We start from the raw sequence: 16,462 nt of genomic DNA, 5'->3' as shown, positions 1-16,462 counted from the left end.
TGCGTCTAATATCCCCATGTAGCGAAAGGCTAGATCCGCCCAAACTTACCGCTTTTCTCTGATGGCGAGATACGTCTAACATCCCCATGTAGCGAAAGGCTAGATCCGCCCAAACTTACCGCTTTTCTCTGATGGCGAGATACGTCTAACATCCCCATGTAGCGAAAGGCTAGATCCGCCCCTACTTACCACTTTTCTCTGATGGCAAGATACGTCTAGCATCCCCATGTAGCGAAAGGCTAGATCCGCCCCTACTTACCACTTTTCTCTGATGGCGAGATACGTCTAACATCCCCATGTAGCGAAAGGCTAGATCCGCCCCTACTTACCGCTTTTCTCTGATGGCGAGATACGTCTAACATCCCCATGTAGCGAAAGGCTAGATCCGCACCTACTTACCACTTTTCTCTGATGGCGAGATACGTCTAACATCCCCATGTAGCGAAAGGCTAGATCCGCCGCTACTTACCACTTTTCTCTGATGGCGAGATGCGTTAACATCCCCATGTAGCGAACGGCTAGATCCGCCCCTACTTACCACTTTTCTCTGATTGCGAGATGCGTTAACATCCCCATGTAGCGAACGGCTAGATCCGCTCCTACTTACCACTTTTCTCTGATGGCGAGATACGTCTAACATCCCCATGTAGCGAAAGGCAAGATCCGCCCCTACTTACCACTTTTCTCTGATGGCGAGATACGTCTAACATCCCCATGTAGCGAAAGGCTAGATCCGCCCCTACTTACCACTTTTCTCTGATGGCGAGATACGTCTAACATCCCCATGTAGCGAAAGGCTAGATCCGCCCCTACTTACCGCTTTTCTCTGATGGCGAGATACGTCTAATATCCCAATGTAGCGACAGGCTAGATCCGCCCCTGCTTACCACTTTTCTCTGATGGCGAGATACGTCTAATATCCCAATGTAGCGAAAGGCTAGATCCGCCCCTACTTACCACTTTTCTCTGATCGCGAAATGCGTCTATTATCCCCATGTAGCGAAAGGCAAAATCCGCCCCTACTTACCACTTTTCTCTGATGGCGAGATACGTCTAATATCCCAATGTAGCGACAGGCTAGATCCGCCCCTACTTACCACTTTTCTCTGATGGCGAGATACGTCTAACATCCCCATGTAGCGACAGGCTAGATCCGCCCCTACCTACCACCTTTCTCTGATGGCGAAATGCGTCTAACATCCCCATGTAGCGAAAGGCTAGATCCGCCCCTACTTACCACTTTTCTCTGATCGGGACATGCGTCTAATATCCCAATGTAGCGAAAGGCTCGATCCGCCCCTACTTACCACTTTTCTCTGATGGCGAGATGTTTCTAACATCCCCATGTAGCGAAAGGCTAGATCCGCCCCTACTTACCACTTTTCTCTGATGGCGAGATACGTCTAATATCCCCATGTAGCGAAAGGCTAGATCCGCCCCTACTTACCGCTTTTCTCTGATGGCGAGATGTTTCTAACATCCCCATGTAGCGAAAGGCTAGATCCGCCCCTACTTACTACTTTTCTCAGATGGCGAGATACGTCTAACATCCCCATGTAGCGACAGGCTAGATCCGCCCCTACTTACCACTTTTCTCTGATGGCGAGATACGTCTATTATCCCCATGTAGCGAAAGGCAAGATCCGCCCCTACTTACCACTTTTCTCTGATGGCGAGATACGTCTAATATCCCAATGTAGCGAAAGGCTAGATCCACCCCTACTTACCACTTTTCTCTGATCACGACATGCGTCTAATATCCCAATGTAGCGAAAGGCTAGATCCGCCCCTACTTACCGCTTTTCTCTGATGGCGAGATACGTCTAACATCCCCATGTAGCGTTTGTCCCTTAAATGATCTCCAGTCGATTGTATTTCCTGGCTGCAATATTAATGGAATAGAAAAGAAAACTCACAAGTGTCCCTGTACGATGTTGTCCTTTTTTCATCTTCCAGAGATTCATACCCTCCCCCCCCCCCCCCCCTCCTCTTTCTCATATTTTCTTCCACTGACGGAATGGGACACTCTGGAAGGGGAGGTAGTCTCCCAGAAAACAATTCTCAGATAAACACCGTATTTTACAAACATTTGAAAAATTTCCAGAGCGCAAGTTCAAGTGTAGGTGGTCCTCTGAGAACGTTCTCTCAGTAATAGAGGAATATTAAACGGTTCTAGACCTTCACTATGTAAGACTTGGAAACAATGTGAACAAGTGATGGAAGTATAGTATGAACCCAACCGTTCAAACTGTCCTCCCATCTATAATGCAGTTTATGTGGAAGAGCTCGGCGGGGTTTGGTTTATATGGTTCAAATGTCTTACCCGATGGACCTCAGACTTGACAAAGTCGGTTAAGTTTTCTTCACTTAACACTTTATCCCATACATCGACCCCAAACAGTGCTCCAACGAATGTATCTTCATCATCGCTATTCATAAAAGCACGGGATCCCTGACCAAGAACAAATGCCCCCCCTGGACCAATCAAGTGAGCTGGCGCGAGGCTTGTGTTGTTGTTTCTTCGGACTCCGTCAATGTGTAACTCCCAGTCCCCCGCTGTGTTAGACCACGTGATGCACACGTGATGCCACTGATCATCATTCAAAGGGATAGTTGTCATGGTGCTGGAAAGAAAAGCATTGTGATGATATGGGTGAATGTATGAACACTGATTAATACTGAGTACTCAAGTATCATATATCGAAATCTTCTTTATATAGTGTTCGAATCTTCGTGTGTGAATATAAAAGGAAAAGTGCTTTAGAAAAAAACACTTCATAGATAGGAAAACGTTTTTCTAGTTATCTAGATTAGTTGTGGTTGTGGTTATCTGGATTCCATATGTAGTAAATAAATAAATAAATAAATAAATAAATAAATAAATAAATAAATAAATAAATAAATAAATAAATAAATAAATAAATAAATAAATAAATAAATAAATAAATAAATAAATAAATAAATAAATAAATAAATAAATAAATAAATAAATAAATAAATAAATAAATAAATAAATAAATAAATAAATAAATAAATAAATAAATAAATAAATAAATAAATAAATAAATAAATAAATAAATAAAATGTTAAACAAAACCCTAAAAAGGCAAGCAACAGCACAAGCGTCTTCAATCATTACTGTGTGGTTCCATTGATTGTGATGTTGCAGACTTCGCTCTCGCATGAGAGTTTTAGCTCATCGGGCGTATTTTTTGTAGAATACGACAAAAAGGTCTGGGAACGAGATTCATTGTAGCGAGCCCACAAACACGCGGTCAGCTGACTCAGTTCTGCTGCAATGGCTTCCTCAATTTTCACAAAGTCATCTACTGAGCGTCGATCAAACGTGAGAGAGAAATCGGCTGCATCACCTACAAATAAATGAAAGTAGAAAAAAATTATTGAAACAAAAGACTGCCAGACTGACTGTCTAACTGTCTCTCTGCCTGAGAGACCGACTGTCCGAGCGACCGACCGACCGACCGACTAACTGACTGACTGATCGACCGACCGACCGATCGTCCGTCCGTCCGATTGACCGACTGACTTATCAAATTCAGTATATATATGTATTGTTGTAGCTTACTCTTCCATTGCTCACAGCTCCTCCCTTCTTTTCCCTCAGCGCATACGCAGAGAACGTGCCCATCGCGCGGCTCAAGACACGTGGATTCTTCATGACAGCTGTCACATTTTTCAGACTAAAATGAAAGCGCGATAAAACTTTAAAAAACCTTCCATGGATGAAAACCAACAAGAAGGTGAGCAACACTGAGTGATCGTCGGCGCAAAATTGGCAATTTTTATGTGGAAACTATAGTCCAGGTTTTCCTTTTCCAGCCATTAAGCAAAAACAGAAGGGGGTGCCCGACAGCAAAATCAATCAGGTATAGCACTTAGGGCTTGGTTGTCAACAACATATCTTACCCCTAAGAGATAGCACATTGGTTGTGGTCGAAGGAATTTTTAACCCAAAGAGAATTAAACAGCATTAAACAACAATGCCCGTTTTAATTGGCTGACGGATCCTGTATTGTTATGTCACCAACAATAAAGCCGGAAGTATAAACCAATCAGTTGACTTGTGGTTTATTGTTATAAACGTTGCGAGCGATTTGGCCACCATTTTTAGCGTAAGACACCCTTAAAGGTAGCAGAACCGGAAAAATTCTCCTCGCCGGGCGTGAAAACCTCTAAAAGATAGTAGAATCGGAAAAATCTTAAAACACCCCCTCAGAGATAGCAGTTGGCAAGAATTGAATTTTATACCCTAAAAGATAGGTCGAGCAACCCCCGTCTACTTTTCTAGAGAGTCCCCCCCCGTGGGACATGTACCTCAAATCTACTGGCGAAGTAGCTGTACCCAGTCCTCGGCTTGAGTGACCCGGTCCCGTCCACGTGCGACCTGTCGTTCAGCTCGCATGTGTGAGTTTGTGTTGGCGAAGTGTCCTGGTAGTTATATGACCTGCACTGCTCGTGACTCGTGCACTGAATGGCGCAGTCAAACCGGGACGAGACTTGGAGTGTTTGTATCACGTGACCCATAAGGCTCTGACCTAAGGACAACAGGGATTTTCACGTGACCATGTTTCACCCTCCAATGCAAAAAATATATAACTATATTGATACGAAAGCGTTTATCATTTGCAATGATTTTTAATTCGGAAGCAAGTCCTTCAGCATCCTTTTTATTTATATATTTTTAACGTTAAATTGTAAAACCCACAGAGCCAATAATTGTTATAAAAGACTAAAGACTGTAGATTTGACATCCGTGACAATATTATTTCGTTTTGTTTTATTTTGTCATGTTTCAAAATGCCGTTTTCCCTGTATTATTCATTTTGGAAAATCGAGCTGTTTTAGTTGTATAAAATATTGAAATTAACCGTAGTTCAAGTGGATTTGATTTAGAACTAAGATGAACATCTGTTTATACCGCATAATGTAATAATTCTTGCAAAATGTATTAAAATATTTAACGTGGAATGTATGCGATTTGAAAGTGTATTCTTCTTGTCTTAGCTGTCAGGGTTGTTTGTTGTTATGGTGTGACATCTGTATCACCGCTTAATGTAACAACTGCCGCTTAATGTAACACTAACGCTTAATGTAACAAAAATCGCCGCTTAGTGTAACACAAATCGCCGCTTAATGTAACAACAAACAACGCTTAATGTAATAAAACAGTTAACGCTTAATGTAACAAATTTTCAACGCTTAATGTAATAACGGACTTAACGCTTAATGTAAGAACACTCGACGCTTAATGTAATAACCATGAATTTGGATATAGAATTTGGATAGATTTTAAAAGAACAATTCGCAAGACAACCCAACTTAGGGAAAAGTCGTCTTAGCGTTATGGGGGTGTAACGGGGGGTCATTTAGCGTTGCATCATCAATGATGTCATCACAAATACGAATATCAATATCTTGAGCTACGAGAGTTGTGACACGACCAAACTTAGGACAAGTTGTCTTGAGGTCAAGGGGGGGTCCACAAATGGAACACGTGAGATTACGTCATTAATGACGTCATCATAACTAGGAGAAGTCATATCTTGAGCTACGAGAGTTGTGACACGACCAAACTTAGGACAAGTTGTCTTGAGGTCAAAAGGGGTCCAGCAAAATGGACACGTGACATGACGTCATTGATTACGTCATCATAACTAGGAAAAAACAATATCTTGAGCTACGAGAGTTGTGACACGAAAAAACTTAGGACAAGTTGTCTTGAGGTCAAAATCAGCCGAGGATCTGTCGTCCCTTAGGGCCCTAAATCTGTTCACCGGCAAACTTCCTGTTAAACCTTGTAAGATTTCCTCTTAAATTGAGAATGAATAACGTGATTGAGGTGTCTTAGAAGGCCTTTCCTTTTGATCATCTCTAAAAATACCGCTTAACAGAGGGGGTATTACATGCTAAGAGCATTTTGGGGTTATGTCTTTTGCGAGCCGAGCATTTTGAAGGGGCATTTGACGATCTGGAAAGAACCAAGCACTCGAGAATTAAACTAGCCAAGTATGTCCGACCATTGCGAGTATTTGCGAGCAAGTCGATTAACGATTGCGATTCAAAACTACTTCCCCTAAAATTATCCGACGAAATTAGGTTTAAATTTGTTACCGACAAATGTCGCCTTTTTTGTTTTATGTTTAATTGCACAGCCCGGGTAGAATAAAAAAAAAACTTCCGAATCGGTCCTTACTTGATTGTCATTTAAAACAAATTTATACCTGGCCGGAAACCTAACGATTGTTGAAATGTGAGACTACATCCGTACAGGCACACGAAGTTGATAGTTGATTTTGAAGTTTTCAGCCACACCAGCTATACACTGTCTTGCAAAAATCGTAGATTATTAGCTGTCTTCTCGCACTAGAATCACGCCATTTATTAGCTGGCTTCTCGCACTAGAATCACGCCATTTATTAGCTGTCTTCTCGCACTAGAATCACGCCATTTATTAGCTGTCTTCTCGCACTAGAATCACGCCATTTATTAGCTGTCTTCTCGCACTAGAATCACGCCATTTATTAGCTGTCTTCTCGCACTAGAATCACGCCATTTATTAGCTGTCTTCTCGCACTAGAATCACGCCATTTATTAGCTGTCTTCTCGCACTAGAATCACGCCATTTATTAGCTGTCTTCTCGCACTAGAATCACGCCATTTATTAGCTGTCTTCTCGCACTAGAATCACGCCATTTATTAGCTGTCTTCTCGCACTAGAATCACGCCATTTATTAGCTGTCTTCTCGCACTAGAATCACGCCATTTATTAGCTGTCTTCTCGCACTAGAATCACGCCATTTAGTAAGGCAGTGCCAGATACAGTCGCACAATTCTCGGGCGATACGTGAGTGTCCGGAGGCAAAAATGCATGGCTCATCCAGTGGCCTTGCCATTGAAGTGATGTTCATAACTACTTCTTCGGTGACATCACATATCACATGACTATCCCCCCCCCTTGTTGACACCTACATGATATTCTCCAAGTGTGGTTGCCCGACGATGTTTCTATCCCGAGATATGAGTATTTTCGTTTTAATGACGTCATCGATGACGTCATATCTCACATGACTATTTATGCACCCCCCTTGACACCTACATGACATTCTCTAAGTGTGGTTGTCCGACGATGTTTCTATCCGAGATATGAGTATTTTCGTCCTTAATTTATGGTTATTACATTAACACATTGACCACTCAATCGGCCTGTACCGTCTTTGGGAAGTACCCACAACCCAAAAAAATCATAAATGCAAACTAAACACAACAAGATGAAGATACTCAGGCATCAGTCTAAGGGATAAATGGTCTTGAAGATATGCATCCAACCAAGGTGTTGGCAACTACTCTTAAGCCAAATAATAGCACAGGTTCTTTGACAAATTTCAAATCGAACAAGGAAAGAAAAGCAGAATCACCCCTCTCAATAAAACGCTCAAAATACAACACAAGGGAGAGAGATCAGCAAACACAGCTCAAGACACAAATAGATACCTTTATTCTGATCCTCCAGGTTCATTTCCATGGCCTCAAAACACAATGTTTACTCCTTGAAGGCTTGTAAAACCACGAAGATGCCTTTACGGATTGAAAAACATTCTGGTAGATCCAGGGGAAAATTCACGAGGGGAGGGCCAGTCAACACTCCTCTCCCCAAAGTCAGATGGTTTTTTATAAGTCTTTTCACCCCGAAGCCAAACAAATCAATTCCAGCTCATACAGACCCAGAATAGCAGTGTAAACAATTTTGGAATCAATTCGGTTTCAGAAAAGACAGCATTTAGGAGAGCTGTGGTAATTCATTAGAAAATTATTTTCTCATCCAGGCAAAGCCAAACAAGAAAAAATCATCATGAATCCACCTTTGCTTGCAAATATCCATAAGCAAAGCACTCAATTATGCCTCAAAAGACTTCATGATGTCCTGAGACACTCTCCTAATATGCTCATAGCTGTATTTTTGATGAAATATACAAGCAACCATCAACTTGTGCTGGCTTCAGCACAACGACGAGGGATTAAAAGTGGGGACCGCAAAGCACTTTTGGAAAGCTTGGATACCGCTGACTTGGTGCAGCTGTGTTTGACTTTCACGGGCTGTATAAAACTCATAATAGGGGGGGAGGTATCTGTTTTCAGTCTGTTTTTTTGTAAATTCAGCTCAAAAATAGCCAGGAGTCAATGGGTTAAGCGTTGAGTGTTCTTACATCAAGCGTTAAGTCCGTTATTACATTAAGCGTTGAAAATTTGTTACAGTAAGCGTAACATACAAGCATGTAATTGCTAAACTATTAATAGCATAAATAAAATTAGTATGTCTGTGAATTGTTATAATCAGTAATTTTGCTATTTACAGGTGGTTATATACTTGACTAACAGGGGCGTTGCCAGGGGGTGGCCCAGGGGGCCCGTCCCCCCCCCCCCCCCTCCTTCTAGCAACCAAAAATACAGTAAATGTATGAGATATATCTAAAATAAAGTAGAAAATGCCTTGAAAGGGCCTTTTGGGCTCCCTTCTGTTAAAATCCTGGCTCCGCCGCTGACTATTTGCGATGAGGATCATTTGTATCCAATAATTTCCATCATCTATCAGCATCAGTGCATCTAGATTACTCAGCTTTCATTTCTTAAAGATAGCAAGGGATGATGGAACATCCCTATTATGCTTAGTTAATTTTGACCACAGTTTAGGTCCAAGTTATCTGAATGAAAAAGTGTGACATAAATGTTACCACTTCATCCTAATATTCTGAATTCACATTACGCTTTGTTTCTAGACATTGCCTATTTTGGCCCGTCTGCAGTTGTCTTATGCTTTCTCTTTGCATTTACATCTTTTTTGATAAGAACGTCTAATTTTCATTCGAGGCTAGGCCGTTCTTTTTTTGGGTCATTATAAGGCTGAATAAAAAACTTCCTGATCACATAAAATCTTCCAATCGTAATAAAAAGAAATGAACAAATTATCTGCGTAAAGAAATGTTATGCAAAGGTTCTAGTTGGTATATTTATGCAATTTCAAGCTTTGAGTAAAGGTACAGCCTGTTCCGAAAACTAAAAGTACTATTTTCAATCCATTTCCGCTCGATGTAAGTCATTCAAACCACTTATTGCATTATCTGAAAGATCTAAGGTCATTTAATAAACCTGGATAGTTATTTTAATTATTCCGCATGATTTTGACTGTATTTTTAGATTGCCTAAATGACACTCATTACCGTGATAGTGCCTCTTTAAATTTTAGTGTATATAAGAAAATAAAACCCAATGAATTATTAGGAAGAGAATTACACGATAATCAAAATCAATAATAGGGTTTAACTATGAGCACAGTTTGATTCTGCATTTTAGAACGCATCAGGACTAAAAAAGAAAAAAAAATTCTGCGAACTGAGTCAGGGTGCGTAGAAGATGAATTATTTACCAGCCATAACTCATTATTCCTGCGTATTTTATTTCGATAAATCATTATTCATGTCATCATTTTTCTCAATAATTCATAATCTGATTTATTCATATAATTCATTCTTTGGATAAACTTTTTAATTTATTAATCCTTTAGAAACCAATAATTCATTATTCCCAACCATTTTACAGCCATAATTTATAATTCATCTTCCGCCCCCGAATCTGAGCCTCGGCGACATGACGGAAAAACATGACTTAACGCTTCAAATAAGCTCATTTCAGATCTAATAAGGCGGACAATTCCCTAAGTATTTAGTGAGTAATAGCAAACAAAATATCAAATGCGACTTTTTTAAAATTGATACGGCTTTTTGTAAAGTGTCATTGAAATTTGAGCTTTTCGTCTCTGAGCTCATAACACGAAGGCGCGGTATAAAAGGGTGCTTCCATTGGAAGCAGTAGATGTAAAAAGCCGATTCTGGCCCAGTTGACCTTGGCCCAGTTGACCTTTGACCCCACCCCTCCCCCCACCCCTCCCCCACCCCTCCCCCTCCGGTTCTGGCCCAGTTGGCCTTTGACCCCGCCCCTCCCCCGGGAGAGAAGATCTTTGACCCCACCCCTCCCCCCCTAAGAGTGTTTTTACGGCCACGTGCGCTATATTAACTGACCCGATTATGGCCCAAGTGACCTTCGACCCCACCCCTCCCCCTAAGAAAAAAGATCTTTAGCCCCACCCCTCCCCCCTAAGAACGTCTTAGCAGCCACACGCGCTATACCGGCTTCGGCTCACATCTAAAAATTGGGATGGTTTAAAGACATGGATATCATAATGGAGATGAGCATGAGTACCGTGAGAGAGTTGAGAGCCCTCGCCAAAGAGCGAGGGATCGAAGGCTACTACGGATTGCGTAGGGCCGAGCTCGTCGAAGCGTTGGGTGGTACACCACGTAGTGTGGTCCCTGACGTGCCATCGAGTATTCTCGATGAGCCGATACCTGAGATTGATGTCCCCATCCTCAGACCTTCCCGCCCCCCTCGGAACCCCCTTGTTCCATCACTCAAGCATCTCGCTGAGAAGGCATCCACATCGGTGAAGAAAGAGTTAAACAAGTTTGCAGATTGGATATTATCTTATGTCCCCGAGTCTGTGAAAAAGACTGTGGATGAGCGGGTGAACAGTCTAAGAGACAAAGTGAACCGTATATTCAAGAGGGTTGAGCGGTTCACACCCAAAGAAAAACAAACAGCGTTGAAGGGGTATCTCAAGACCCATAGAGTAGACGGACGAGAAGGGTATGACCCCAAGACGTTCATCACCAGTGTCAAACCAAAAGTTCTAGATCTAATCAATCAACAAAAGAAGCCCATCAAAGTCAAGTTTATCTTTACTTGTAAATTCATAAAAGAGAACCCAACCACTGGCCAGATTGATGAGAACTCAGGATACTTTCATTCCAACGTTGAGATAGTAACAGAGTCAACCGATTTCTCTGACTATTCAATACGATGACAAATCGTATACTTGAATTGGTTGGGCAATTTCAAAACCAAGGCTCCGGATGGCAGTTTGAACAAGTGGAATACTTCGATATCAACATCGACCCCTTTGAACCGCTTTCTGGAAGTTCCTTTATTCCGCTACCATCAAAATTAGCGTCCAAAAAGGCGATCGTCAATGTTAAGAACGGGAGCGATCATGAGTGTTTCAAATGGGCGGTAACCTCCGCCGTGTTTCCTAAAGAGAAACATGCTCAAAGACTAAATAAACAAATGAGAGAGAGCTCTGAGAAGTTCAACTGGTCAGGAATAGAGTTCCCCGTTTCACTAAGACAGATTGATAAGTTTGAGAAGCAAAACCCCTACGCGATTAACGTCTACGGGTATGAGGGTGATGTATACCCTCTTAGAATAAGCAAGAAACATGAAGCTCATGTGATCAACTTACTTCTCATGTCAAACGATGAAACAAATCACTACTGCTGGATTAAAAATATGTCGAGACTGCTATCCTCTCAGGTCAATAATCACCAACACACAAGCATATTTTGCTGTAGATGTCTTAACTCATTCCAGTCAAAGACCTCATTAGAAAGACATCTCGAGTACTGCGCCAAAAACGAGGAAGTTAAGATTGAAATGCCTGTAGATGAAGATGAGGATCCCCTTCGTTGTCTACGCCGACTTTGAGAGCGTTACAGAGAACATAGGCACATGTCCCCCAGATGAGGAGAGAAGCTTTACTAAGCAATACCAGAAGCACAAACCATCAGGTTACTGCTATCTCATCAAGTGCTTTAACGATCAAATATTTCCACCCAAGCTTGTGCGACGCACAGCTGAGTCCCCCGACGAGGATATCCCACAGATGTTTGTAGGAAATTTAGAGTCAGACATTAAGGACGTTTACAATAAGTTCAAGTTCACTAAGAGGGTTAAGATGACTCTGAAGGATGAAATCGCCTATAACAATGCCACTCACTGCCACATCTGTGAGGGTGAATTAGGAGGGGACAAAGTTCTGGATCACTGCCACCTTACAGGGAAGTATAGAGGAGCCGCCCACAACGAATGCAACCTTCAGTTTAGGATTCCGAAGTTCTTTTCTGTCGTCTTTCACAATCTGTCTGGGTATGACAGTCATCTGTTTATCAAGAACCTTGGCACATCAGAAGGTGGGATAAACTATATACCGAACAACGAAGAGAAAAATTTCTCGTTTACAAAACAGATTGTGGTCGACAGTTTTACGAACAAAGAGGGTAAGCAGGTTGATATGAAACGAGACATAAGATTCATCGACTCCTTTAGATTTATGGCAACTAGCCTTGATAGTTTAGTTGGTGATCTTACTAAGTGTGGAAAGTGTGAGGTATGTAAGCCCGGAGATTGTATGAAGGGATACATAAAAGATGGGAGGGTCGTTCAGTTCAAAGGTATTGGTAGATGCGATAGATGTAAGAATTGCTTGTTAGCTGAAAGTAGGTGTCTTTCTCCAACGGATAAGAACATTTCTGAAGCTAAAAAGTATTTTGGAGATAGGGTGGATATGATGTTAAGAAAGGGCGTTTTCCCATACGACTGGTTCGACGACATCGGCAAACTCGACGCAACCCAACTCCCACCAAAAGAAGCGTTCTACTCCAGGCCCAACGACGCTGTCATATCAGAGGAAGATTATCGACACGCCCGGGAGGTGTGGGGAGCCTTCGAGATGAAGACCATGAGGGATTACCATGATCTCTATCTTGAATCTGATGTGTTACTGTTGGCCGACGTCTTCGAGAGCTTCAGAAATGTTTGTCTCGAGAACTATGGTCTAGACCCAGCCTGGTATTACACAGCACCTGGTCCTGCATGGGACGCTGCTTGGTGAAAGGTTGAGATAAGGAGGTGGAGAGGTGGTTGTGTAGAAATTGGTGAAAGTTAATTTATGCTTGTGAAGTTACAGTGTGAAAGAAGAGAAAGAGGTAATGGGGTTATTGGATGATGTGCGGGTGGTTGAGATTATGAATTATGAGACAACGAGTGAAGGTTATTACAAGAGATGGGGTTGACAATAAAACGGCATGAGAGTCATGAATGAAGGGGTTATTGTGTTGAGTGGAGAAGGTAGTTAGTAAATATGGTATTTTTTGGTTTGTATCGGGTATTCGTATATTCGTATCCTCTAAATGCACACCGTATTGCGAGCCCGTTTCCGCCGATTCAGATTAATAGAGCAGGGTTTTTGCTGTAAGGGTTGATTCGTTTCGTTGTCGTTTCGTTAAACTGATTTATTTAAAGACAAGATTGAATATGAGACTAGTACATTTGGACTAGAACATTGACAACTGAATAAAAATTTACATTTGATCCATGACTCTCTTGCTCAGTATTATATTAAAACGAGACTTAAATTCGGCGCCCCCCAAAAAAGTGACCCCCCATCTAATGACAGCCCAAACAAAATGTGACCCCCCCTGAATCGGCGCCCACAAAAATCGTAGCTCCCCCTACATATCCCCCCCCCCCAAAAAAAAAAAAAAAAAAAATTAATGACCGCTCCTTCAGCGCCTTGTAGCTACAACAAATGTGCTGGCTTCCGTTAGTTTATGGTGACTCGAGATCCCGTAGCTTATGCTTTATATCAAAATCCCTTTTCTTCAAATAAGTACGCGATCGTACACTTTCGACAGCAGAACATACGATCAGCAAAGACCGCAAACAGGTAAATTCATGTAGAGAATTTAAAAACGTTGTAGATTAGCGCCCAGCGAACTGTCAAACTCACGTGGAGAATCAAAACATAACACCACTCGAGAGTGTGAGCCAATCCGTGCTAGTCGAACGGACAAATAGCCGGTAACACGCCGACGGTTATACAATAGGAATTGTGAAACCGGATGCACGCAGGCTATACTTTTTGGGAAACTTATGTGTGAAAAAACGGTTGCCATGGTAACGTGGAGCGTCTCCTCGACATGTCAATGGCATCAAAACACGCAGATAGATTTTAGGAAAAGTCACCAAGTTTTAGCCTCTTATCTGCTATGGTTCAGAAGTTATAGCAATTTTCCCCAGTCTGAATAGGGTTAAATTTTAGTTTATATAAGAATATATAAACCGATGATATATTGGGAAAAGAATTACACAATGATCAATAAGGTTGTTACTATGAGCCCACTTTGATTCTGCATTTTAGAACGCATCAGCACTAAGAAAGAAAACAAAATTCTGCTATCTGAGCCTAGGCATGTTTTAGCATGTTCTTGAAATTTGGTAAAATCTCAGGCTGGACGTTCTTATAAAAAGTTTCTTATAAAAAAGAGTGCATATTTTCCAAGGTAAATTGAACAAAACAAAACCATAATCGAAAAGCTGTCTTGAAAACGGAGACATCAGGTTTTCAAATATAAACAACCATAACATCCTAAAATTAAAATTCTTTATTTTGTCCATTTGCTCTAACGGTGTTACACTAATTTTTTATAAGAACGTCTAATTTTTAGTTGAGGCTTGGCTTCTCTTTTTTGGGGGACATTTCAAGGCTGAATATGTTCTTGACTATGTTAAAATTTAAGTGTACACAAGAATTAGTTTGAATGACTTCCTAGTCATGATGATAAACTTATGATAAATAACAATAATAAGGTTGTTACTATGAGCACAATTTGATTCTGCATTTTAGAACGCATCAGGACTAAAACAGAATAAAAACATTTCTGCTATTTGAGCCTCGGCATATTCTTAAAATTAACTGAAATCTCAGGATGGCCCTTCTTTTCAAAATGGTTCTCATGAAAAAAAGAGTGTATATCTGTCTTTGTTTGTATTAAACTTGTAGTTTTTGTTTATTTGTGGAGTTCATCAAACGTTATTTAGGGAAATAGTTTTGTCCTTAGTGTATTTATAAAGTTTTTAAAATGTTTAGAAAATAGAGTAAAAAATAATAAAACACTACATGTATGTTTAGCAACTACATTTACCTTTATGTTTGTCTTCAAAATTCGCAACCTTTGTCCTTTCGTCTCTATAAACAAAGCCCGTAGCAATTCCCGAACACAGCAAGCCCGAGAGGAACACTGTGGGTATCATTGCGTTACTAAAAAATAATACCAAATATGAGATAAAGATCGAAACCATGGTTTAAACAAGCATCAAATAAATACATTTTATAAGAACGTTTAATATCAATTTGGTATTGAGACCCCGAGACGTTCTTATTTCTTAGTATTCCAAGCTTAAAAACGTGATTTTTAGAATTATTTCAAATCCCGGAAGGCTTAAGCTTAACAGATTACAACCGTGTGCTTTTTAATAATAGATGACAAATATTTTGCAAAAATAATCCTAAACTTCCATTGTTTATTTAAAAAACACAGGACGATTTTCTTAGAAAACCAGTTGACACATTTATATGGTAAAGGCCTTTTAAAAAGCTTGAATACTTTGGTTAGGATAAGCAACACGTTTTCCAGCATTTTAATTTGTTTAGAAAAGTTTTCGCAATGAAAATTTTCGCAATGAAAACACTAAAAAAAATAAACATTCCTAGTGACCTGATCAAATTTGTGACTCTTACAACTCAGCCTGATGTCTTATCTCTTATTTCGTAGCATATTTCAGAATAAAAAAAAAATAAGTGGAGTTAACAACTTCTTCTCGTGAAAACACACCTTAATGAAATGACAGAAGCTTCATGTTCACCGTCCTTGTGTTTGAATTCTTCTCTTACGAGAATATGTAGGTAGGCTCTATTGTAACCATATGGAGAAAAAGTATAAACACACAAGACTTACCTTTGAAGTTTCAGCTCGGTTAGAGACACCTAAAATACAGACTAAATATATTAGTCAAGCAGGTGGATTTGTTATTCACAAACTAGCAACATTAATAATTTAATTGGACTGATTCAATCAGGGCACGATGCCAGCAGTTTTCTTTCTCCTGTGAACTTGTTTTGAAATCGGGCAATTAAAAATCGCACTGGGGGGGGGGGGGGGGGGGGGGGGGCTGAAGACACCGTTTTACCGTTGGTGTTCCACAATCCCTCCCAGTTCAGTTAGTGTGATGTGTTTATGCACTTATCAACACCATTCAAGGTTTTTGGGAGGGAGTTTTGCAGGGGACAGGGGGAAAAACGCAAAACAGTGAAACCTCAGTGAATAGGAAGTTTAAAATTACTAACAAAGTCAAAAAGCATCTCTGAGAAAACAGACACTAAAGTGGAATCTCTATTAAGCGGCCACCTTTAGAAAACACGAGCCATTTGGCGGCTTACATTGTCACCAGAAACTAAGAATTTGAAAATATAATGTCTTTCGGCAAGGGTCGTCACAGAACTTGATATTGAGTCACGCTAGACTTTTTTCCATATAATCAAATATTCAGTCAAAGTGAGTAGTTGAAAACAAATTGGTGGTCAGGTTTCTTTAGTTGAATGATTTTGTGGTTTATGAGGAAAAGGATAAGTAGTGTCGTGATTTAACGGTTATTAGGGTAAGCTGAATAATCTTATATAGAAAAGATGTGAGACCTTGACTTGATTTTATTAGAA

General features: G+C 40.6%; 1 protein-coding gene across 1 annotated transcript; it reads right to left on the bottom strand.

Annotated features, from left to right (window-relative positions):
- Positions 1-1,789: 1,789 nt before the first annotated feature.
- On the bottom strand, positions 1,790-15,825 carry LOC125560759 (neuronal pentraxin-2-like). The gene is made up of 7 exons (XM_048723091.1): positions 15,705-15,825; positions 14,892-15,007; positions 4,336-4,556; positions 3,587-3,701; positions 3,140-3,371; positions 2,324-2,624; positions 1,790-1,882 (listed from the first exon to the last, which is right to left on the bottom strand). The coding sequence occupies exons 2-7, from the start codon at positions 14,998-15,000 to the stop codon at positions 1,790-1,792; spliced, it is 1,071 nt and encodes a 356-aa protein (XP_048579048.1). The 5' UTR covers positions 15,001-15,007; positions 15,705-15,825.
- Positions 15,826-16,462: the final 637 nt, after the last annotated feature.

The sequence above is a fragment of the Nematostella vectensis genome, chromosome 15 (assembly GCF_932526225.1).
Source record: "Nematostella vectensis chromosome 15, jaNemVect1.1, whole genome shotgun sequence".
Classification (NCBI taxonomy): Eukaryota; Metazoa; Cnidaria; class Anthozoa; order Actiniaria; family Edwardsiidae; genus Nematostella; species Nematostella vectensis.
The sequence above is the reverse complement of the archived record's forward strand: the minus strand, read 5'-3'. Positions and strand labels throughout refer to the sequence as shown.

Coding starts and splice junctions, on each gene's coding strand:
- LOC125560759 (XM_048723091.1), bottom strand. CDS start 15,000: ATGATACCCACAGTGTTCCTCTCGGGCTTGCTGTGTTCGGGAATTGCT. Junction 3,702..4,335: donor ACTTCGCCAGTAGATTTGAG/GTACATGTCCCA, acceptor CTTTCATTTTAG/TCTGAAAAATGTGACAGCTG. Junction 2,625..3,139: donor ACAATCAATGGAACCACACA/GTAATGATTGAA, acceptor TTTTCTTTCCAG/CACCATGACAACTATCCCTT.